The 25,462-nt window shown below is 46.4% G+C and overlaps 1 protein-coding gene across 1 annotated transcript; it reads left to right on the top strand.

Annotated features, from left to right (window-relative positions):
• Positions 1 to 25,441, top strand: LOC124711605 (proliferating cell nuclear antigen). The gene is made up of 5 exons (XM_047241767.1): positions 1 to 327; positions 464 to 629; positions 9,514 to 9,658; positions 10,049 to 10,188; positions 25,020 to 25,441. Exons 1-5 carry the CDS (start codon positions 107 to 109, stop codon positions 25,131 to 25,133), a joined length of 786 nt encoding a protein of 261 aa, XP_047097723.1. The 5' UTR covers positions 1 to 106; the 3' UTR covers positions 25,134 to 25,441.
• The last annotated feature ends 21 nt before the right edge of the window (positions 25,442 to 25,462 follow it).

Genomic DNA, 25,462 nt, shown 5'->3' with positions numbered 1-25,462 from the left:
TCCCGCGCAATTTTCAGTGAAAGGGCGTCTCGTGGTACAGGTCTTTGTGTAGGAAGCCGGGCCGGTTTAGGGGTTTTGTTAGCAAGTGTGCCACATTGCAGTCAAAATGTTCGAAGCAAGACTTGTGCAGAGTTCAATCCTGAAGAAAGTTTTGGAGGCAATCAAAGAATTGCTAAATGAAGCAACATTTGATTGCTCCGATTCCGGAATACAGCTACAAGCCATGGATAACTCTCACGTCAGCTTGGTTTCACTCAATATGAGAAGTGACGGATTCGACAAATATCGATGCGATAGAAATCTGTCGATGGGAATGAATTTGGCAAGGTAATGTATGTTGTGTGTAAGCTAGACAAAAACCAGTTTTTATACTTGATGTAGAGGAATTACGTTTTATTAATTGTCTACCTCATAAGTTATTTTCAATCACATTGCATTGTTCAGTACCCTCTTTCTCTTCCAGTTTAACAAAGATTTTTAAATGTGCGTCAAACGATGATATAGTTACCATCAAAGCCCAAGATAATGCCGATACAGTAACTTTTGTCTTCGAATCTCCAAATCAGGAGAAAGTCTCAGACTATGAAATGAAACTGATGAACTTGGACCAGGAGCATTTGGGGATTCCGGTGAGTTATACACCGACCAAATTTTTAAGTTTTCACTTGATGTGCAAGAGAGGGAGGTTAATTGATGTTTCCAAGTTTGTCAAGGAAAGTAATTTATTTATCCATGGATCATATTTAGACAGACATTTCATGGAGCTGTAAACATACGAATTTGTGCACACATCTGCATAGAGAAAATTAAAAATTATAGGATACATTGTTACATGGAATACTGAAATTTTGAAGGATATTGGGTTTTACTACATAATACTGTCATATTTTGGGGCAGCTCTGACTTCATGAATCCAGAAGAGGATAGATTCATATCAGTGTATGTAGTTCTTGCTGACAATTGTTAAAAGTACCAGAAGTTCTGACTTTGATGACAGTGTGCATATAGGGCCTACTTACTGGATGTGTAGTTAATAACATTAAATTGTTAAAGTATTAAACTAGAGCATGCACGACATACCAGTAGAAAAATATTTGCTTTATCGTATCTTACATAGAAAGGATATTTTGTGCCACCTCTGATTTTCTGTAGTTCCTTATGGATATTGAAAGCATTTCAGTGTATTCACTTCTTGGATTATGCAGTAACAGATAACTTTAATAAAACTAAATATTTTTAATTTTCTGTTAGATTGTGTGAATTTGTTTTCTGAGACAGAAGCATTAGTTAATGTCATCTCGGGAAATCCTGGTCAAACAGTATACCTATTTTTCTTTGTAGCTAGAGATAAATATGTGGTACTTGGGAAATAGATTTTTACAGTCTTTCATCCTACAGCCTTGTACCTCATTGTATGTCAAATTGAGACTTCGTAATTTTACTCCTGAGTACAGGAATTACAGTTATTGTATGTAAGTTGTGTGTTGGATCCCCACTGCATTTTTCAGTATGGCGCGGACATAAAATTTAGTCTTCACTACTGGGCAATTTTTTTAACACCATCAGATGTTCTGCTTTTGCCAACTCGTATTGTCACCTTCCAACCTAATCAAGACCACAGGCTGCACTACAGATAAGTCTGTCACAATAAGAAAGACCCTGGGGGGGAGGGGGGGGTTTGGCATGGAATTTCAACCCAATTATTGAACTGTTCCACTGTGCACAGCTTGAAAGAAATGTAGGTATGCTATTGGTTATGTTTGTCAGTGATGACATAGTCGTATAGAGAGCATAAATTCAATAACAAATTAGCCTACATAGGTTCAGCTAACTTCATGTAAAAGGGTCTGATTTTTCTTCTTAGATACACAACCTGCAAACGTCTGCAAAGTGAATGGCAGAGGATATTTCGCATTCTATTAGTTATTAGGGACTCTTTCCGTTCTGTTCACGTATGGATCACTATCGGAATGATTAATTGGATGCCTCAGTGCATGCTGTAATTATTCTAATCTTGTTCTCATGATCCATATGTGGGCAATATGCGGCGGGTTGTAGTGTATTCATAGTTATCATGTAAAGCTATTTGTTGAAACTTTCTAGATTTCCTTGGGATAATTTACATGTATCTTCACAAGTCTGCCATTTGTTCCTTCAGCATCTCTGACACTCTCCCACAGGTCAAATGAACATGTAGCCATTTGTGCTGCCCGTCTGTTTGCTTTCAATATCTCCTGTTAGTCCTATTTGCAGTGGGTCTCACATGCTTAATGTATTCTAGTATGAGTTGTAAGAGTGATTTGTAAGCAAACTCCTTTATAGACTGATTGCATTTCCCCAGTATTCCACCAATAAATCAGTCTACCACCTGCTTTACCTGCAACTGAGCCCCTCATTTCATTTCATATCCCCACAAAGTGTTCCCCAGATATTTGTAAGAGTTGGCTGATTCTGTGACACAGTGATATTGTGGTCATAGGATTATACATTTTTTTATTTGTGGAGTGCACAATTTAACGTTTTTGAACATTTAAAGAAAGTTGCCTATGTTTGCATCGCTTTGAAATCGTACCAAGATCGGACTGAATACTTACGTGCATAAAGCTGCTCAGCTTCTTTCAGACAGTTTTTTATTATAGATAACTGCATCCTCTGGAAAAAGGCTGAGGTTATTATATTAATTGTAGGTCATTGATATACAACCTGAAAAGAAAGGGTCACAGCGTGCTGACTGGGGCACTTTCGAAGTTACTTCTACACCTGACGATTGCTCTCCATCCTAGATAACATCTTGCATCCTCGCTACGAAGTAGTCTTCAATCCAGTCACAAATTTGACTTTATACACGATTTGATCATACTTTGGACAATAAGTGTAGGTGTGGTACTGAGCCAAATGTTTTTTGGAAATAAAGATATACTGCATACCCTAATTGTAGACACATTCAGTTTTAACGATTACAGCTTTCTCAACGCCGCCTTGGCATTTGAGACACTGTCCTTTCTCTCCCTCTCTCCCATTTTTCCCCCTTCTTCTGTCCTCCCTGTGCGTGCCTGAAGGCCGATCCACGCATTCGCACGCGTAGCCGGTGACGGGGTAATGTGTAATTCCTCGCCCTGGGTAGACAAGTAAGGCATGTACGTACCCCTGGTAAAGGCCAGGCCCAGGGAGGGGTGATTGCCTGAACTGACACCTTCCGACCATGCCAATTGGTCCTTCTGTCCGTTTCTCAGGAGGTGTGACCCGAGGTGTAAACATTCACCTAAGGCGGGAGTGCCCTCTGAGGGGGTCCCCACAAGGAAGGAGCGTGCCATCGGAGACGCTGGCAGTCACGGGGGATTCCTCTGCAACGGATTTCTCTTCTTCTCTCTCGACTTCTGCCCAAAAATGGAAACTTGACCAGCCACCAGTGACAAAAGTCCTACCGCCTGCCTCAAAGTTCCTCGCAGTTTCTCGATCTGAGGATGGAAAGGATTTTTCATCTGTCAACCCTTTCGTTATCCAGAAGGGCGTAGATGCCATAGCCGGATCTGTCAAGTCTTGTACCAGGATGTGTAACGGTATCTTGTTGTTAGAAACTGAGAGTGCCTTTCAGGCACAAAGACCGCTTCGGGCTACACTCCTGTACACGTTCCCTGTTTGGGTGGAGGCTCACCGCACTTTAAATTCGTCGTGTGGTGTGGTCTATACTAGATCACTCGACGGATTGACTGACGAAGAGATTCAGTCTTTCCTCGCTGAGCAGGGCGTGACGGCTGTCCATAGGGTCATGAAAAAGGTCAACAATGATCTTGTACCGACCCGGACACTTTTCTTTTGATCTTTGATAGTGTTCAGCTGCCGTCGCGCATCAAAGCGGGCTACGAGGTTATTTCTGTTCGCCCCTATGTCCCAACACCTACACGCTGCTACCAGTGTCAGCATTTTAATCACACTCGCCAGTCTTGTTCTACTGCGGCTAGATGTCACTTGTGGCAGGGACGCCCATGAGGGTGACTGTCCACTTCAGTCTCCCTGTTGCGTGAACTCTCAGGGTGACCATGCAGCGTCCTCCCGCGACTGTTCCATCTACAAGGATGAACGCTGTATACAGGAAATTAGAGTCAAAGAGAGTGTCCACCACGGCTGCTCGCAAGCTATTTGCTAGTAGGAAGCCCACGCTGCTCCCAGTGGGGAAATACAGTACTGTCCTCGCCTCTCCTCGGACTACCAGGGAGGTGGTGATGCAGACATGCGATCTGACCTTCAGCACTACGGTCGTCCGTTCCATCGACCAGTACTTCCACTAAACGACCTTCCAAGAAGGCTCATAGGAAGCAAAGTTCTCTGCCACGGCGTGTTTCTTCTCCTGCGCCACCCAGCGGTTGCCGCCCCAGCCCGTCATCCGTTTCGCCTGGCCGCACCGCTGGTAGCCGAACATCTGGCCGTTCACCGGCAGAGGAAGCTCCCCCTCCCGGCCATCTTAACAAGATGGCCGATGAACCTATTGAACCAATGGACTATGACTCTCCGCCTATTGATAGCGGCGGCAGTGCTCGCTCGAAGCCAGGCCCTCAGCGGCCTTTGAGGTGACCCCTCCTTGCTTCTCCTTTTTCTTCTCATGATGGCACCTCTTCATTGGAATATTCATGGCATTCGCTCCAACCGAGAGGACTTAAAGTTGCTGCTACGCTTGCACTGTCCGCTTGTCATAGCTCTCCAGGAAACGAAGCTACGCCCAAGCAATCGAATTGACTTGGCACACTATGCCTCTGCGCATTTTGACCTACCCCATGTGGCAGGTATTCCGGCTCATGGAGGGGTTATGTTGCTGGTCCGGGATAATATTTACTACGATCCCATCACATTGCACACCGGCCTGCAGGCAGTTGCCGTCCAAATTACTCTCCCCACTTTTACATTTTTACCGTTTACACTCCATCGTCGTCTGCCGTTACCAGGGCAGACATGATGCAAATTATTGCTCAGCTACCTGCACCATTTTTGTTAACTGGAGACTTCAGTGCCCACCATCCCTTTTGGGGCTCTCCAGCATCCTGCCTGAGAGGCTCCCTGTTAGCAGACCTTTTCCACCACCTCAATCTTGTCTGCCTCAATACTGGCGCCCCTACTTTTCTTTCGCACACAACTCACACCTATTCCCATTTAGACCTCTCTATATGTACTACCCAACTTGCACGCCGGTTTGAGTGGTACGCACTTTCTGATACGTATTCGAGCGACCACTTCCCTTGTGTTATCCATCTCCTGCATCATACCCCCTCTCCATGCTCAACTAGTTGGAACATCTCCAAAGCAGACTGAGGGCTCTTCTCTTCCAGGGCGACCTTTCTGGGTCAAACCTTCGCAAGCTGCGATAGTCAGGTCGCACACCTCACGGAAGTCATTCTCACTGCTGCTGAATATTCCATCCCTCACACTACTTCTTCTCCATGTTGCGTACCGGTCCCCTGGTGGACCGCAGCATGTAGAGACGCTTTACGTGCTAGTCGACGTGCTTTACGCACCTTTAAACGCCACCCTACGATGGCGAATTGTATCAATTATAAACGATTACGTGCGCAGTGTCGTTGTGTTATTAAAGAAAGCAAGAAAGCCAGCTGGGCTGCTTTCACAAGCACCTTCAACAGTTTTACTCCTCCTTCTGTTGTCTGGGGTAGCCTGCGCCGGCTATCTAGCACTAAGGTCCACTCACCAGTTTCTGGCTTGACGGTCGCGAATGACGTTCTTGTGGCCTGAGGATGTCTCCAATGCCTTCGACCGCTTTTTCACAGAGGTTACGAGCTCCGCTCATTACCACCCTGCTCTCCTCCCCCGAAAACAGGCAGAGGAGGCAAGGCCACCTAACTTCTGCTCCTCGAATGGTGAAAATTATAATGCCCCATTCACCATGCGGGAACTCGAAAATGCACTTGCCCGGTCACGGTCCGCCACTCCAGGGCCTGATTCTATTCACATTCAGATGCTGAAGAACCTTTCTCCTGCGGGTAAAGGTTTTCTTCTTCATACTTATAATCGAATCTGGATTGAGGGGCATGTTCCCACATGCTGACGCGAGTCTATTGTTGTCCCGATTCCTAAGCTGGGGAAGGACAAGCACTTGCCTTCCAGTTATCGACCCATCTGCCTTACCAGTTGTCTGTAAGGTGATGGAGCGAATGGTTAACTCTCGTTTGGTTTGGCTGCTCGAATCTCGACGCCTACTTACCAATGTACAATGTGGATTTCGTAGGCGCCGCTCTGCTGTTGACCATCTGGTTACCTTGTCGACCTTCATTATGAATAACTTCTTGCGGAAGTGTCCGACCGCGGCTGTGTTCTTTGATTTGGAGAAGGCTTACGACACCTGTTGGAGGGCGGGCATTCTCCGCACCATGCATACATGGGGCCTTCGCGGTCGCCTCCCTCTTTTTATTCGTGCCTTTTTAATGGATCGACAGTTCAGGGTACGTGTGGGTTCTGTCCTGTCGGACGCCTTTCGCCAGGAAAATGGGGTGTGACAGGGCTCAGTTTTGAGCATCGCTCTCTTCGCCATAGCGATCAATCCAATAATGGATTGCCTCACAGCTGATGTATCAGGCTCCCTTTTCGTGGACGATTTTACCATCTATTGCAGCGCGCAGCGTACATGTTTCCTGGAGTGCTGTCTTCAGCGTTGTCTTGACCGTCTTTACTCCTGGAGTGTTGCCAATGGCTTCCGTTTTTCTGCCGAGAAGACTGTCTGTATTTACTTCCGGCACTACAAAGAGTTTCTCCCACCATCCTTACGACTTGGTCCCGTTGCTCTCCCATTTGTGGAGACAACAAAATTTTTAGGTCTTACATTTGACAGGAAACTTAGCTGGTCTCCACATGTCATATTTGGCTGCCCATTGTACCCGTTCTCTAAATGTCCTCCGTGTTCTCAGCGGTATGTCGTGGGGAGCGGATTGAACCGTCCTACTTTGCCTCTATCAGTCGATCGTCCACTCAAAGCTAGATTATGGGAGCTTCGTATATTCCTCTGCACGGCCGTCCATCTTACGCCGCCTCAACTCTATACAACATCGGGGTTTACGTCTTGCGATCAGAACGTTCTATACCAGTCCTGTCGAGAGTCTTCATGCTGAAGCCGGTGAATTGCCACTAACCTACAGGCGCGATATACTGCTTTGTCGGTATGCCTGTCGGCTATTGTCAATGCCCGACCACCCGTCTTATCGTTCCTTTTTTGACGACTCTCGACTGTCAATACGGGTTGTATGTCTCTGCCCTGCTACTCCCTGGAGTTCGCTTTCATCTCCTCCTTCAGCACCTTGATTTTTCATTCCCTGCAACCTTTCGAGTGGGCGAGAGCCAATCGCCACCTTGGCTCCAGGCTCAGGTTCGTGTTCACCTTGACCTCAGCTCGCTCCCAAAGGAGGTTACCCCAGCTTCGGTATACCGCTCCTGTTTTGTCGAATTTCGTTTGAAGTTCCTTAATATGATCTTCATTTATACAGATGGCTCGAAGACCAATGCCGGTTTCGGGTGTTCTTTTATTGTTGGGGCACACAGTTTCAAATACCGGCTCCACGGCTGCTGTTCGGTCTTCACAGCTGAGCTATTTGCCCTCTACCAGGCTGTTCCTTACATCTTCCGCCACCGACATTCTGCTTATGTCATCTGCTCCGATTCCCTGAGCGCCATCCAGAGCCTCAGTGATCCGTATCCGGTTCACCCTTTCGTGCACTGGATCCAACGCTCTCTTCAGCAGCTGGTGGACGACGGTTCTCCGGTTAGCTTTATGTGGGTTCCTGGCCATGTCGGTATCCCTGGGAGCGAAGCTGCAGATGCCGCGGCCAAGGCTGCGGTCCTCCAGCCTCGGACAGCTTCTTGTGTCCCTTCATCAGATTGTAGCAGGGTCATTTGTCATCCCTTCATCAGATTGTAGCAGGGTCATTTGTCAGTGCATTTTATCGCTGTGGCATGCCGATTGGGCTACACTATCTACAACAAGCTTCGGGCCTCGAACCCTATTCCCACGGCTTGGACGACCTCTTCACGCCCTTCTCGACGAGAGGAGGTCGTTTTGGCTCGGTTACGAATTGGACACTGCCGGTTCAGCCATCGTCATCTGCTGACGGCTGTGCCGGTTCCGTTCTGCCCATGTGGGCAATTGCTGACGGTATGCGACATTTTAATGTCCTGTCCGAATTTTAATACACTGCGCGTTGATCTTGGCCTGCCATGTACTCTGGATGACATTTTAGCGGATGACCCAGGAGCAGCTGCTCGCCTTCTTCGTTTTATCCACTTGACAAACCTGTCTAAGGACATTTGATTATGCTGTTTTTTAATCCTATGCCTGTTAATGTCTTTTTCAGTGTTGTCCCTTTTAGCTGCTGTTTTCACCTTGTGCATCTTGGTGCTTTCCTAACTTAGTCTGAGCACTAATGACCATTGTAGTTGTGCACCCTAAAAAAAAAAAAACCCTTGTAGTTTGATCCTTTCCCCTCTCTTTTAAACCAACAACAGCAACCTACAAGCTCTGCATCTGAGGTTGGGGACTCGCCAAACCCTCACACAATGAATATAGATTGCTTAGGCAAAAAGTCGGTGGCAGCAGGTGACTGAGGCTTAAACTGCTCGTTGAATGTTCCATGCTTTCCCAGTCTCACGATGACATCCTCCAGTGGAATTGCAGCGGTTTTTTCCACCATCTGGCTGAGCTATGGCAACTGTTAAGCTTTACACCTGCTATCTGCATTGCCCTACAGGAAACCTGCTTCCTGGCAATGTGGACCCCTGTCCTCCGTGGCTATACGGGATACTACAGGAACCGTAGTGACTGTAATAGTGTCAGGTGGAGTTTACGTTCATGTCCTAAACTCAGTCTGTAGTGACACTGTGCCCCTTCAAGCCCCTCTTGAAGCTGTGGCTGCCAGAATAAGGATGATGCAGGAAATAGCTGTCTGTAATGTATATCTTTCTCCAGATTGTGCAGTACCCCCTGAATGTATTAGTTGCACTGATTGATCAACTCCCTAAACCTTTTCTACTTTTGGGAGATTTTAATGCCCATAGCCCCTTGTGGGGTGGCACTGTGCTTACTGGCCGAGGCAGAGATTTCTAAACTTGACTGTCTCAGTTCGACTTCTGCCTCTTAAAAACTGGAGCAACCACACATTTCAGTGTGGCTCATGGTAGTTACTCGACCATTGATTTATCAATTTGCAGCCCAAGACTTCCCCGTCTATCTGCTGGAGAATACGTGATGACCTGTGTGGTAGTTGTGTACTGTTGATTAAATGTTTGCTCTTAGAAAGTGCACTGTTCATTGAGAGTGCAAATTAGGGCTAAACAGTACCATAATTTTTCCAATTTGTTAAATGCATTTAGTGTTTAGATATTTTGGAAATGCTTGTTTCTGTATGCTCTGTCATCAGTATACATTCAACTGTAATCTGAAAGGCGTTATTCTATATGGTGATTAATTCAACATTTTATGTTCTTACTATGTAAAGTTAATGGAACATTTATTACTGTCCATAGGAGACTGATTACTCTTGCACAATAAGGCTTCCATCAGCAGAATTTACTCGCATTTGCCGAGACTTGAGCCAGTTTGGTGAATCGTGTGTAATTTCATGTTCGAAAGAGGGAGTAAAGTTTTCTGCAGCAGGAGACATTGGTTCAGGTAAGGAATTGGCAGTATTTGGTCTTTCAGATTGGCTATAATGGAAAGCTTACTCTTGTAAGTTACAAAATAAACTGACAGTGGAATTTTTTTGCCACCAGAGAAATTTCTAAATATGTAAAATGCCTTTATTTCATTAGGCACAAAGTGCATAGCATCAATGGTTTGAAGTGAATTTTGCAGTCAACAGCTATCTTCATGATTTTGTTAACATGTAGGTTACTGTAAAACAGAGCAATCCACATGATATATTTGTTTTTAACTATTTGATATTTTCCTATTTTTGAGTCCTGATAATGTTTATGGCACATTAACTGCAATATTGCACAGGTACTTAGTTTCCTGAAGTTACTTTTATTACTAGTGAAGTAACATGAAATTATTTTACAGCTAATATAAAATTGGCACAGACAGCTAATGTTGATAAAGAGGAAGAAGCGGTGACCATTGAAATGCAAGAACCAGTCACTTTGACATTTGCATGCAGATACCTATCATCTTTTACAAAGGCCTCACCTCTGTCACCCGTTGTAAGTACAAAAGTATTTAGTGATTTGTTGTTTTCAGAGTTTGTCAGCTGTTTCAGGCTACAACTTTTACTGGTAGCAGTTGAGGCATGTACTAGTTGCAGAAGTGACTGTTTTGCTAGCATAAACTCTTGTTAAAAGTGGGGAACTAAGTGCTAAATTTCCATCGATTACAGTGTACATTGTGATATGCAAATGCTGGTGAAAAGCTGAAGCAGTTTTTATGCTGTACGTTTGCTGCTACAATGAGTGTTTGCAGTTATTGTGATTTTTGTCTATGCAGCTTTAGATGTGAAATCTCATTGGCATCAAACTGTCTATACATTGACCATCTGAGGATGTATATTGATGTATTGTCAATACTAGAAATATTGATGAGCAGTATTGATCTAAAAATATTCTCAATATTGTCAATACATACTGTACATGTGAGGTGCAGTATTCATGATTTGACAATATTTTCGAGTCAGATGTTGACAGAACCTCAGGAACAAGCCACATGGTGTTAATGTGCACTGTTTAATTTTCAGTACACAGTTGTGTGTAACGTACCCAGATCGTTTTTAAGGAGTCTTCACACAATAGGCCTCTGCAAGGGTAATCGTTGTGAATACCACTTTAGGATGGTTAACAGATTCACTGTGACACTGCTTACTACAGTAATATGAAAATATTGTATTGGTTGGTGTATTACATAGCAGTTTGGAAAAATTCTACCATTTTGAAATATACTAGTAAGAGATCTTTCACCAAATTGTCACAGTATGGAAAGAGTTTTTGCATTAGTTAACCTGAAGAGGTTCTTGACAGGCAGGTATAATTCCTTCGCAGGTTTCCACAAAATTTTACTGATTGTGTTGGCTGATACTAGAGAACTAAATTGAGTATTAGAATGAACTGCGTGATGCCAGAAATTTGTTTCTCCTAATCGCTTGTCGATTGTGATTGCCTCTGCCATTAACGTATTTTGCTTCCTTCTCTGTTCTATCTTGTATCAACACTAATAATTTGATGCTTGATGTAGGAGTAGGAGGGCTCATTGAAAATAATTTGACATCTTTTGCACTTGTAGTTCTGAGTTCAGTTAGTAAATTAACAACTGACCAGTCACTCCATTCCACCCCCTCCCCCCCCCCCCCACCTCCCCTCAGGCCCACTTCATCTTTTCTTATTTTCTGTTGCTCACAAGCTACAGCTAATACATTTGCACATCTTAACCAAGCAAAATTGCGCCATCAGCTGACAATTTGTTCAGTAATGTTGATAGTGCGAGGTCTCAACACTATAGTGAAGATTTGACAAACTAGAATTGTTGTCAAATATTGGATGTTTGCAGGCCCCTTTATATTGTATCATCCAATCCCAGCATGATACATGTCCCCTGCAGGTGGCTCACCTCTCTTTAGCGAGTTCGTATTTTTCTACCATGGGTCCCCAGTCTTTGCAGCACCTTTTCCATTTCTGTGCTGTATGTCTATCCTCCTCCTAGTCTTTTCCCCTTCCTTGGGGAACATGTCTGGGTTTTTTTTGGGGAATGTATTCTGCATTTTCATTAGCTGAGACAAGAACAGTCTCACCACTGTTTTTCATTTATCTGTTTTTCTTTTCTTTGTTAACCTTCTCCTATCCTCCCTCTGCTTTGCCATTTGAAACTCCTCTTTTCCTTCTTCCTTCCTGTGCGCTCCTGAAGGCCTGGTTGCTCGCAGGTTATTGGCTAGTCACAAATCGTGTGTCTACCATCTGGCACCTACAGTACTGTTCTTGCTAAGTTTCGTTCCATGGAGGGCATGACCATGCAGACATATGATCTCAAATTCAGCACTGCAGTTGTGAAATCGCCCAGTGTCATGGTAGCATTGCCATCTCCTCGTCCAGCTGTGCAACGAGTCACCAAACTTTCGCCTCCTGGGGCAAAGTCACCTGCTATGCAACCGGCAGGCCAGAAAGGACAGAAGGAATACCCCCACAAAGACTTTCTACATCCCTCCATCCAACAAACATCTGAGTCTTCCTGTGCCAAATGGAAAGGCTCCAAGAAGTCAAACTTGTGACATGATGCCCTCGCCCAGCCGACCTCCATACCGCCAGTGTGCACCGCCACCATTTTTCTGCCCCGGACTCCGCAGATCAACAGCGGGAGACTGCCGATGCCTCTATAAATCTCGTGGAGCATCCCCCTGCGAGTTCGGGGTAAGAATAGGCCCGCGGTATTCCTGCCTGTCGTAAGAGGCGACTAAAAGGAGTCTCAAATGTTTCGGCCTTCTGTGATGGTCCCCTCTTGGGTTTGACCTCCTTTTTTTTTCCAAATTTCCGTTGTTAGTGCGTGCCATTTGGGGAAGGACGCCTTATGTGGTGTTTTTCTATTGGTCCATCATGCACCACCATCTTGCATGTTCCTTATTGTTGTATGGCGGGATTTACACCCAACGTCTTTTGGTTTACCTCCTTCTCGTCTTGTGCGCAATCCCCTTCTTAGCGCCCACGACAACTGTGAACCTTTTCAACACCTGAAATCCAGCACGGTAGCCAGTCCGTTGTGGTGGGGTCGTCATTTACCCTCTTGGTGGTAGCCCCCTGACCACGCAGGGATTGCACTGCAGATGCCAGAGCTGTTTCCTCCCCATACATGCCAAGGAGTATGTGCCCACCTTGTCTGGGGCACGGGGGCTCCGGGCAACGGGATATCGGCTAGGTACTCGTTCGGAGTAGGTGGCATCTGGGCAGATGTGGGCAATGAAGCGCAATAAATCACACCAAGCTGGTGGTCGCACGGCCACCAGTGTCTCTAAGCGAGGCAGAGTAGACTTTGATGCTTCGCAATATGACCCTCAGTCGTTCCCCTCGTTGGCTGCGCCATGGGAGGGACGTAGATCTCGTGCCAAGCGGGAGCCTTATGTACCGCAATACCTTGTCTGCAGCAGGACTGATGGTGACTCCTTTCTTACGACGAAGCCTCTGTTTTTTTGTGGAACACCTGGAGGATAAGTTTGGGGAAGTGGCGGGGTTGTCTAAAATGAGGAATGGGTCCATCCTCCTCAAGACGTCCTCCCCAGCGCAGTCACGAGCGTTGCTCTTGTGTGATAAGCTGGGTGACGTCCCTGTTACCGTCACTCCCCACAGTAGCTTAAATATGGTCCAGGGATTATTTACCATCGTGACCTATTGTTACAATCCGATGACGAGCTGAGCCGACTTGGAACGATGTGGAGTGCATTTTGTCCGTCGTGTGCATCGAGGCCCCAAGACTAACAGGGTGGCCACCGGTGCCTTTATCTTGGCCTTCGAGGGTGATGTCTTGCCCGAGACGGTCAAGGTAATGGTTTACCGTTGTGACGTCAAGCCCTACGTCCCTCCCCGATGCGGTGCTTCCAGTGCTGGAAGTTTGGGTACATGTCCTCCCGTTGCCCATCCAACGCCACATGTCGAGATTGCGGACGCCCCTCTCATCCCGATTCTCCATTTGCGCCCCCGCCTGTATGTGTCAACTGTGGGGAGCACCACTCTCCATGCTCGCCGGATTGCCCCGTTCTTCATAAGGAGTGGAAGATAATGGAATTTAAGACCCTGGACCGGCTTACTTATCGAGAGGCAAAACTGAAATATGAAAGGTTGTATCCTGCTTCCCTTCGAACATCTTATGCTGCAGCCACGTCATCGTCGCCCTCGCGGTTGTCGCCTCCTCTGTGCCGCCTTCAGTGGGCCCTCAGGGCCTTGCCTCTCTGTCTGCCCCCCTCATGTCTGGGGGCACGCCTTCCTCTGCTGCCCCCACGCTTACTTCGGGAGTGACGTCTGCTCAACAACCGGGGGGCTCGATCCCTCCCCCTCCTTCTCCACCAGCGTTGCCTCTGCCGGTTCCTCTCTCGCGGAAGGGTCCCTCGGGGCTCTCCCTTCCTCCGTTTCTTCTCCTACCCAGCCGGATGTCAGCCAGTGGCTGAAGGTTCCGCCACCTGCTGGTCGTAGGGCTTCTGCATCGTCGTCAGCCTCCGATGCTCCTTCAGAGAAGCTCTCCCAGCCCTCTCACCCTAAGGGCAGACGCGAGAAGAAGGAACGGAATGTGTCCAAGAAGAAGGATGTTCCGGCGGTTTCAGTGCTGCCTGCTGTACATAGTCCTGGCTCCGGGGATGAGGTGGAGATCCTCGCCTCTGCCGCGGATCTCGCCCTCACGGAACCCTCGGGGGCCTTTCCTATGGCCTCTGCTGACTCTCCCCCGGTGGCAGCAGTTGGCTCTGAGGCGCCGTCTGCCTCTTAGTCGCATTCACGCCCTCCCAGTCCCTTCCTGCTTCCATTCTCCAGTGGAATTGCGGCGGTTATTTCCGCCAACTGCCTGAGCTCCGGATGCTTCTGAGTGCTTCCCCTGTTCTCTGCAGTGCTCTGCAGGAAACTTGGTTTCCAGCAATGCGGACCCCCGCCCTTCGTGGTTATTGGGGATACTATAAGAACCGTGCTGCCTGTCAACGAGCATCAGGTGGGGTTTGCCTCTTTGTTCACCACTCTGTCTGTAGCTCGCCAGTACCCCTTCTGACGCGTTTAGAGGCAGTCGCTGTCAGGGTTGAGCTCTCACCAGCTATTACTGTTTGCTCTGTTTACATTCCTCCGGATGGGGAGCTCCCCGACATGTCTTGGCTGCGCTGCTGGCTCAGCTCCTGCCACCATTGCTGCTTCTGGGCGATTTCAATGCCCACAACCCTCTATGGGGTGGGACTGTCTCCGATGACCGTGGTCGTGCCGTGGAGCATGTGTTGGCTCAGCTCGACCTTAGCCTCTTGAACACCGGTGCTCCCACGCATTTCAGTGTGGCCCATGGCTCGTTCTCGGCCATCGATCTCTCTCTTTGCAGCCCCGGACTTGTCCCATCCCTCCCCTGGAGGGTGCATCCTGACCTGTGTGGTAGTGACCATTTTCCCATCTATTTGTCACTGCCCCAGTGTCATTCTTCTGGGCGCGTGCCCCGCTGGGCTCTCCACAGGGCTGACTGGCCGGCTTTTACTTCCGCTGCCACCATTGAGTCTCCCCCACAGGGTGACATTGACGAGGTGGTCCGTGTCTTCACCACGTCAATCATTTTGGCGGCCGAGGCTACCATCCCCCGCTCTTCTGGACTCCCTCGGAGGAAGGCTGTCCCCTGGTGGTCGCCGGAGATTGCTGAGGCTATTCGCGACCGTAGGTGGGCTCTCCAGCGTCATAGGTGGCACCCGTCTCTAGAGACCCTCATCGCCTTTAAGAGGCTCCGTGCCTTGGCCCGTCGCCTTATCGCACGGCGTAAGCAGGAGTGCTGGGAGAGGTATGTCTCATCCTTGGGCTCCCGTGTCTCCCCCTTGCTCGTGTGGTCCCGGATCCGGCGGATTTATGGATACCAGACCCCTATGGGTGTCGCTGGGATCTCCTTGGACGGCGCTGTCTGCACGGACGCTGCTGCCATTGCTGAACACCTTGCTGCACACTTTGCTCAGAGCTCTGCGACTGCCACTTATCCCCCTGCCTTTCGCTCTCTAAAGGAGCGAGCCGAGCAGACGCCGTTATCATTCCACATGCGTCGTTCTGAAAAATACAATGCTCCTTTCAGCGAGAGGGAATTCCTCGCTGCCCTCGCCGACTGTCCTGATACGGCACCAGGACCAGACTGCATCCACGCACAGATGCTGAAGCATCTCTCCCGGGACTGCCAGAGACACATCCTCACCATCTTTAACCGCATTTGGAGCGAGGGCGTGTTCCCGTCGCAATGGCGAGAGGGTCTTATTGTCCCCATCTTGAAGCCCGGTGCGGACCCACTGGCGGTGGACAGCTATCGTCCCATTACCCTCACCAACGTTTTGTGCAAATAGCACGAACGTATGGTGGGGCGGCGTTTGTGTTGGGTCCTTGAGTCGCGCGGTCTCCTCGCTCCATACCAGGGTGGCTTCCGTCGGGGCCGGTCTGCTGCGGCCAATTTGGTGCGGCTGGAATCTGCTATCTGTACGGCCTTTGCCTGACGTCAGCATCTCGTTGCTGTATTTTTTGATCTGCGGAAGGCGTATGACACCACATGGAGGCATCACATCCTTGCTACGTTGCATGAGTGTGGTCTTTGTGGTCAGCTCCCGGCTTTTCTTCAAACCTTTTTATTGCGCCGCTCTTTCCGGGTGCAAGTGGGTGCCACCTCTAGTTCATCTTATATACAGGAAAATGGGCTCCCGCAGGGCTCGGTGTTGAGCGTCTCCTTATTTCTAGTGGCCATTAATGGTCTGGCTGCAGCCGTGGGGTCGTCGGTGTCTCCTTCTTTGTATGCCGATGACTTCTGCATCTCCTTTAGCTCCACGACTACAGGAGTCGCCGAACGCAGGCTGCAAGTCGCCGTTCGCAAGGCAGCATCATGGGCTCTGACTCATGGTTTTCAGTTCTCTGCAGCCAAGACTCGAGTTATGCACTTCTGCAGGCGTCAGACGGTCCATCCTCATCCTGAACTTTCCCTCGACGGCCACCTGCTTGAAGTGGTGGACACTTGCCGCTTCTTAGGACTCGTCTTTGATGCCCGGCTCACATGGGTTCCTCATATTACTCAGCTGAAGCAAAAGTGCTGGCAGCACCTCAACGCCCTCTGCTGCCTGAGCCACACCTCTTGGGGTGCGGATCGCTGCACGCTGTTGCGATTATACAGAGCCCTTGTGCAGTCCAGGCTTGATTATGGGAGCCTGGCCTATGGGTCTGCATCACCCTCATAGTGTTGAAGTTGTTAGACCCCATACACCACTGTGGGGTTCGGCTTGCCACTGGCGCTTTTCGTACGAGCCCCGTGGGTAGTCTACTGGTGGAGGCCGGGGTTCCCCCACTGCGGATTCGCCGCCATCGACTGCTCGCCGACTGTGCTGTCCATGTGCATTGCTTGCCGGGCCATCCCAATCGTCGCCTGCTATTCCCTGCCATGGTCCTCCATCTGCCCGAAGGGCGACTTAGGTCTGGGCTTTCCATAGCTGTCCGCGTCCAGTCCCTGCTGTCGGAACTGGGGTCATTTCCTCTTCTGCCTCCCTTCCGGGCCCGTGCACCTATGCCTCCCTGGTGTTTGCCCCAGCCGTCCGTCCGTCTCGACTTGGCACAGGGACCCAAGGACTCGGTTCCGCCTGTGGCCCTCTGTCGCCGTTTTCTTGAGCTCCTCGCCTCATTTTCGGGCTGTGAGACTGTCTTCACTGATGGTTCCCTGGTTGATGGTCGCACTGCCTACACTTTTGCTCACGCTGCTCATGTTGAACAGCGCTTCTTGCCGGCTGGCTGCAGTATTTTTACTGCAGAGCTGGTGGCCATATTGCGCGCTCTTGAGCATATGCGTTCCTGCTCAGGTACGTCCATCGTCGTCTGCAGTGACTCCCTGAGCAGCCTCCAGGCCATCGACCGCTGCTATACGTCTTCTCCTCTGGTGTCCTCTATTCAGGAGTCTGTTTCCGCCATTACCCGCTCTGGTCGTTCGGTGGTCTTTATTTGGACGCCAGGTCACGTTGGCATCCCGGGGAACGAACGTGTCGACAGGCTGGTCAAAGGGGCGATCGACCCCCCAACTTTGGAAATCGGCCTCACGGCTCGCGATCAGCAGCTGGTGTAGCGCCGTAAGGTGCTTCGGACGTGGACTGCTGAGTGACGTGGCATGACATCCCCGAATAAACTGCGGGCTGTCAAGGAGACGACCGATGTGTGGCGCTCCTCCCTGCGGGCTTCTCGCAGGGACTCTGTAATCCTGTGTCGGCTCTGCATCGGCCATACCTACCTGACGCACGGCCATCTTTTGCGTCAGGATGATCCGCTCCTGTGTCGGTGTGGGTTCCGGCTGACGGTCGCCCACATTTTGCTGGAGTGTCCCCGACTGCGCACCCTCTGGCAGTCTTTTAATCTCCCGGGCACGTTGCCTTTGGTTTTATGTGACGATGCCTCCATGGCTGACAACGTTTTAAATTTTATCCGTGGCAGTCCTTTTTATGGTTCAATTTAGGGCGGTCCTGCACCTTTCCCTTTCTGTGTCTTTTGTCGTCACGTCTCCATATTTGTTGCTGTTTTGGTGTGTCGTCAGATGGTTGACTTTCCCTTTTTTTTGTTCTTGTGGTCAGTCAACCAGTCTCCGGCCATCTTATTTTCTTCTGTTCCTTTCTGTCTGGTGTTCCACTGTACTCTTCTTGTCTGTAGTGTTTGTTGCTGCATTTGTGTTCTTTTAGCGCCTGGGGGGCGTCTCCTCCCCCCTTTGGTTTTTACCTGCTTCGCCGATTTTCTGCTCGCCTGTTTTTGGAATGGGGGACTGATGACCTTTGCTGTTTAGTCCCCCTTAAACATCCCAACAACCACCACCATCTCGTGGAGCAGGTTTCTCCAGCCCCTGCACCCTGTAGCAACGAGTCTTTCAAGGATGGCGGCACTCGGCAGCTGCCGAGGTGATACCCCTTCAATTTTTCCCTCCTCCCTTTTCCTTATTATGACTTCTTCAGTGGAACATGTATGACCCTTGATCCAACAGGGGATTTATGGCTGCTCTTAGAATTGCAGCATCTGATTGTTCTCTGCCTACAGGAAACAAAATTGTGTCCTCGACAGCTTTGAGCTCCGGCATTTCTTGTGGAGAATCATGCTGCTTGTATGGGATGATGATCATAGTCAACCCATCTCTGTGACTACCTGCCTTCAAGCTGTTGCAGTTCACCATTCCCTTCCTCACTTGGCCTTTTACCTTTGTACCAATTACATTCTTCCATCGTTCGATGTCACCAAGGCAGACTTCTTCCAGCTTACCGGGCAGCTACCCGGCTCATCTCTGCTGCACCATCCTCGTTGGGATTCTCTCAGAATCTGTCTGAGAGGTGCCCTCTTGGCTGACGTTAATCAACTTAACCTCATCTGCCTTAACACAGGAACACCCATGTTCCTTTCAGACTCCACGCACACTTATTACCATTTGGGCCTATCCTTCTGCAGTGCCCAGCTTGCCCATTCTCATGAGTGGTCCATTCTGACAGCTACTTGAGTGACCATTTCCTGTGTGTTATCTGTTTGCTGACTCCTACCCCTCCTACACGGGTGCCCAAGAGGCTGTTCGTTAAGGCTGAGTGGAGGCTTTACTCTTCCCTGGCAACCTTCAAACGTTTACCCGGTTGTAATGACCAGCTAGAATATCTTACAAATGTTATCCTTACTGCCACAGAACGTTCCATTCCTCACATTTCCTCTTTTATCACACAGTCGCAGTCCTCGGTGGACTGAGGCGTGCCGTGACAGTTCGTGTGGGGAGATGTGTGCTCAACGTTTTTAGCCGTCATCCTATGATGGCAAACTGCAATCGTTATAAACAGTTGCAGGCACTCTGTCATTGCATTCTTTGGGATAGCAAAAAAGCTAACTTGATTTCATTCACTAGTTCCTTTAACAGTTCCACTACCTCTTCCATTGTTTGGTCCTGATGGTAGCAGATGTCATAGTCGACCCTGTTGCTATCTCCAACACCTTGGACTACCATTTTTGTGAGATTTCGAGCTCCTCCCACTGTCACCCAGCCTTCCTCCATCTTAAACAAGTGGAGGTGGCTTTAGTGATGTCCTTCTCTTCACAGAATCATGATTCCTACAATGCTGCCTTTACTATGAGGGAGCTAGGTCACTCTCTCACTTCAGCCCAATCCTCTGCCCCAGGACCAGACAATGTTTACATTCAGATGTTGCTGCACCTTCCTCTTGCGGGCAAGCACTTTCTGCTTCATAAGTACAACTGCATCTGGTCAGTCGGCAGGTTTCCTAGATGCTGGTGTGAAGCCACTGTCATACCCATACCTAAACCCAGTAAGGACAAGTTCCTTCCTTCTAGCTGCCACCGCATTTCTCTCACCAACTGCGTTTGCAAGGTGATGGAACATATGATTCGTGCCTGTCTGGTATGGTGACTAGAATCTCGCCATTTACTAACCACAGCACAGTGTGGATTTAGAGCAGGCCGTTCAGTGGTTGACCATCTCGTCACTTTGCCCACCCTTGTCGTACTGGTTTTATGTAGAAATTCTAGGCTGTGGCCATGGTTTTCAGTTTGGAGAAACCCTAAGACACCTGCTGGAGGATTGGCATGCTCCTTACTCTCCACATGTGGGGCTTCTGTTGCCACATACCCCGTTTACTTCAGGAATTTTTAAAAGACAGAGTTTTCAAGGTACATGTGAGTTCTACCTTGTCGGACACCTTTATCCAGGAAAACGGGTGTGCCTCGGGGTTCTGTCGTAAGCGTCGTCCTCTTTGCTGTTGCCATTAAACCTATAATGGCCTGTTTCCCACCAGGTGTCTCTGGCTCCTTTTCGTTGACATTTTGCCATCTACTGCAGATCTCTATGGACTTGTCTCATTGAGCGGCATCTTCAGCGATGTCTCGATTGTCTTCACTCGTGGAGCTTTAATTTTTCCACAGAAAAACCCATTTGTATGAATTTTTGGTGGCGCAATTGGTTTCTTCCACTGTCTTTGGGTCTTGGGCCTGTTGCTCTTCCATTTGTTGAAAATACGAAATTCCTGGGGCTCATAGGAAACTTTCTTGGCCCTCATATGAGTCTTACCTGGCAGCTCGCTGTACGCAGTCCCTCAATGTCCTACGTGTCCCCAGTGGTGCTTCCTGGGGAGCAGATCGAACCACTCTCCTCCGTTGTACCGGTCCCTTGTCTGTTTGAAACTAGATTATGGATGTTCCATTTATGCATATGCACGTCTGAACCTTTTACACTGTCTCAATACTGTCCACTATTGTGGCATCCATTTTACTACTGGCGCTTTTTACACTAGCCCGGTTGGGAGACTATGCAGAAACTGCTGAACTACCACTGTCCTACCACCGTGACCACCTCAGCAGATATGCATGCTGTGTGTCTGCCATACATGGCCACCAATCCTATGCCACCTTCCTTGATGATTCGTTTGACCACTAGTGTGGGGTGTGCCCCTCGTCAGTTACCTTCTTGAGTTGCCTTTCGCCTCTTGCTCCGGCAGCTTAACTTCACACTGCCTGCAACTTTTGTGGTGGGTGTGAACCCTTCACCACCTTGGCTTTGTGTGCTGGCCCGTGTTCACCTTGGCTTGCTTTATCACCTTCAGTTTCATGATCTCTGTACGGAACTTCGCTATAGTACCATTGTGTACACTGATGACTCTCGGACTGACCTTGGTGTCAGCTGTACCTTCGTCATTGGCACTGACGGTTTTCAGTATTGGCTTCCAGAACACTGCTCAGTATTTACAGCAGAGCTTCTTGCCCTCTATCAGGCCATGCAATACGTCTGGCTACAGAGGCTTTTCAGTGGTGTCATCTGCATATCAGACATTTCAAATGACATACATAAAACTGAATATTCCGGGAGTATGAATTAAAAAACGCCTTTCATCACAAATTTTTGCGTTTTATTAAATACATGATACATTTCAGATCCTGTGGGTCCATCATCGGGTGTAACTTGTCTTAATACACAATTTATTTTTGCTTTTGAATTAGGTGAAATGCATATTCCATATAATCGAAGAAAAGCATTTCTAACTTTTTAACACAATCATTCATTCACTTCTCCATCCTGTTCGTGCATACTATTTAATTCAAGGGACACATCTGCATACACATTTTTGTGTATCTGCAGATCTGTGAAGTGTTTAAAAAATGTGTATGTAGATGTGTCCTTTGAATGAAGAGTAATGCATGAACAGTATGGAGAACCAAATGCCTGATAGTGTTTAAAATAGTTTTAAAGATTATGTGGAAAATGCATTTCACTCATTTAAGAGCAAAAGTAAATTGTGTATGAAGGCAAGTTACACTTGATGATTGGACTCACAGGGTCTGAAATCCATCTTGTATTTAATAAAATGCAAAAATTTGTAATGAAAGGCATTTTTTAATTCATACTCCCAGAATATTCAGTTTGATGCATGTCATTTGGAATGTCTTCCTGTTGTACATTTCGTGTAAAAATATCAGGCATGTATTGTAATGCTGGCATACCTCTATTCCATATTGGTAGTTTAAAGATGCCTTTGTGATTGTAGGAAGATAAATTTTTGGTGATAAACTAGCAAGATTTGAAAAATGTGAACACGATTATGTTGGTTAGAGGTGAAGGTACTCGTGCAAAAGTGTATCCATTTTAAATGTGAATATCTTGTGGAATGTGTCAATGATTTGTACATACCAACCAAGTTTTATTTCATTGCTTTTGAAGAAAACTTTAAAGGTGATCTGCACATCCATGATACATTGGTGAAACATCTGCCAAATTTCTAAGATGTGGTTTGTTGCTCCTTCTCATAATTTGATTTGCTGCATATAAACTTTCTAACAATTTTTTGGACAAGGATCAGTGTGATGTTAAAATGGTAAGACCTCATGCTCGGAGGATACAGCTTGGTAACATGAATTGTGTGTTACTGGAACCCACTGCAGTTTTTGTCTTCATCTCTGAATAGTTGTCACAGTGATAATGTTTCAGACCAACAATGACCACAGTCACATCATTAATGGTTGTATGTGTTTGCGTTGTATATCCATATTATTACTTGTTAACATTGATGTATTGTACTTGCCTGTAGACAGAATTCTTAATGCTATTGAAACAACATTACTAACTGGTTGAGCAAATGAATTACCTCACATATTTGATTGCTCAGTCTACTTTTTATTCTACTCATGAAGCACCAGTGTTCAAATTTCATAACGTTGTAAATGTAGCCTGTACCTTAATAGTAGGTATGGAACCAGCTTTTGGCACTGAAAGTTTGCCAATTGATGTCACTTGAAAGCTTGGATTACATGCCCATATTTTTTTTTATAAAATGCTTGGATTCTGCCATGTTCAGAGATATGGTGGCAGCTTAACTTTTCTGTTGGAGCACCAAATTCCTGCTGCTTGGCATTTATGTTTCTTTGACTAGTTACAGAAATCATTGGTTGTATTAACACTTCAGGGTGAATTGAGTAATCATGTGTTTCATAATTAAAGTTCCTCAGTTTCTACTTATCTGCTGTATATCCTGCAGCTAAAGTGTGGAGATACTTAAATTCCTGAGCAAACTAATCCTGGCATGCAACATATGAAAATGTAGATCCCAAGTAATAAAGGATGAAGGGCATGGCTGGTAACAATTCAGTGGCTCTAGATTTATCCCACTGTTCTTGAACAGCTGTTTATTTTTGTGTAAATTTCTTAAAAGTTTTGCAGAGATTGAATTGACTTGATTGAATTATTGTGGTGACCTGTTGGATGCTTTTTAATTTTCTGTGCTGTCCTCAGTTTCTTAGTGGTAAAGTCAAGGACTTGGATACTTCATATGGCTTCCTTTATGGGAAATTCGCAAAAAAAAAGTTTAAATTTTCACATGAAGTTCTGGATTGTTATAGTATCCTTAAGAGGGAGTGTTACTGCAAATAAAATATTGTTATAACTGGTGATGAGCTGTAATGTCTTGCCAACAATTTGGCACTATTCATTGCATGAAGTTGAAAATCATGTAAGAAAATTGTTTAGTTGGCATGTGGCTCACACAACTATTGGAAGTTTTCTCCATGTGCATTTTCAACAATTTGCCAAAATATCAGGGTCACTTATTTCAGTGTTACCCATTGGGCAAGTACAGTAATGCTGTAGTACTGTTTACACTCCCATCACATGATCTGCAGTTGTGGTGCAGTAATAATTTGATGTTGAACTGCCAGTGCATGTCATACCATTTATCTGCTGGAGTTACTGCAGCTGGGTGTTCCTGCTGCTTGTATAACTCACCTGAATGCTTGCAAACTACAGAACATAAAAGCTAAAATTAAGCTGTTTATACAGTTATGGTGTGTATATTACGATATGCAAAATCAGGTTTGTTATGGTAAGGAAATAAATGCTGTCAGGTAAATAAAAATGGAAATTTTCTTATGTACACATCTTCTTGCACATTAAATGAATAAAACTGAAACACTCGTTTCTTTAGAGAAGACTATTTTCATAAAAGGAAAAATACCTAGAAGTGTATTTGGGGTAGCCCACAAATCTGAAACATCATTCATTTCTTGCATGCTACCCGCCCCCTCCCTATCTGTTAGGCCTAAAGACGTGACATTTTGCATAAAAAGTGAGATACATCCTTATAATTTTGTGGGTCTGTTAATATTTAGTACAAGTAAAAATTATATAATCAAAGTAAGAGATGTTTGAATAACAGCTGCATACTGGTACTCCATTTGTAGGTGCTAGAAAGGGCACATGGCGAAGGTCACATTGTAAAAGGTGCAAAGATTGGTGAAAATTTATGCTGAACACACACACTGTTATGCTTCTTATAGATTTTTTTTGTATTTTATGAACATAGGACTAACATTAGATGAAAGGCATTTTCATGTGTTTAGACAAGCAATTTGAGTTAATATCTTGCACCCCTTTCCTGTATACTTCTGCTGCTTGGGGCATTCCAGTCACTTTAAATTTTGCCCAATGCCTTCAGGTTAAGTGTCCTGCAGTTCTAAGAACATTTACAAATAAAAATACTGTTTTTGGAAGTGATTTCCACAATAGAAAAATTATGTTGAAATGTCCATTTCAGTGTTCGGGATGTATTGTTTCGGCAAGTTGGTTCAATTAAATGTTTAATTTGCTCTACTTGAAATGAGTACATATAAATGTGATATTTCAGTTATATCTAAAAACAAAGATGATGTGACTTACCAAACGAAAGCGCTGGCACGTCGATACACACACACACATTTCCGTCTGTTAATTCATGATATTTCAGTTATGAATTTATAATTAAATATGAAATTACTGGTTTTATGCCTATTCTAAGTTATGTTGCTTGTTATAAGTAATGATAAATCACTTTTTCCAGGTTCAGCTTTCGATGTCTGCTGATGTTCCTTTAGTTGTGGAGTATAAAATAACAGATATGGGCTACATCCGTTACTATCTGGCACCTAAGATTGAGGATGACGAGAATAATTAATACATACTTGAAGGCCGTGTTAAGTTTTTGTGTCTGTTTTAAAGTAACTCAGGAAAAGTCTTTTATGAAGTTTTTATGATCATGTTTGCCTGTGTATTATAGCTGCTTATGTGTGGAAGGAAAAGTGAATAGCAGTTTTAGTACAGCTGGATTTAATAATATTCAAAGATAATTATTTTAAAGAATTTTTCAACTGTGAATCTCACGGTAATGTACTGGTATTACATATTTCACCCTTTGTGAAGTAATAAACTTTGTAATTTATGTAGCTGGCTTTTCTACAGTCAAATAAATTTTTATACAAAACATTTTCTGGTATCTCTATTTGT

This window comes from Schistocerca piceifrons, chromosome 8, assembly GCF_021461385.2.
Source record: "Schistocerca piceifrons isolate TAMUIC-IGC-003096 chromosome 8, iqSchPice1.1, whole genome shotgun sequence".
NCBI classification, from domain to species: domain Eukaryota; kingdom Metazoa; phylum Arthropoda; class Insecta; order Orthoptera; family Acrididae; genus Schistocerca; species Schistocerca piceifrons.
Note: the sequence above shows the minus strand (reverse complement) of the source record. Positions and strands in the feature narration are given on the sequence as shown.

What these genes read in the sequence shown, in the direction of transcription:
- LOC124711605 (XM_047241767.1), top strand. Translation starts at nt 107, where the DNA reads ATGTTCGAAGCAAGACTTGTGCAGAGTTCAATCCTGAAGAAAGTTTTG. An exon ending in ATGGGAATGAATTTGGCAAG is followed by an intron (nt 328 to 463) that starts GTAATGTATGTT and finishes TTTCTCTTCCAG; the next exon opens with TTTAACAAAGATTTTTAAAT. An exon ending in AGGAGCATTTGGGGATTCCG is followed by an intron (nt 630 to 9,513) that starts GTGAGTTATACA and finishes TACTGTCCATAG; the next exon opens with GAGACTGATTACTCTTGCAC.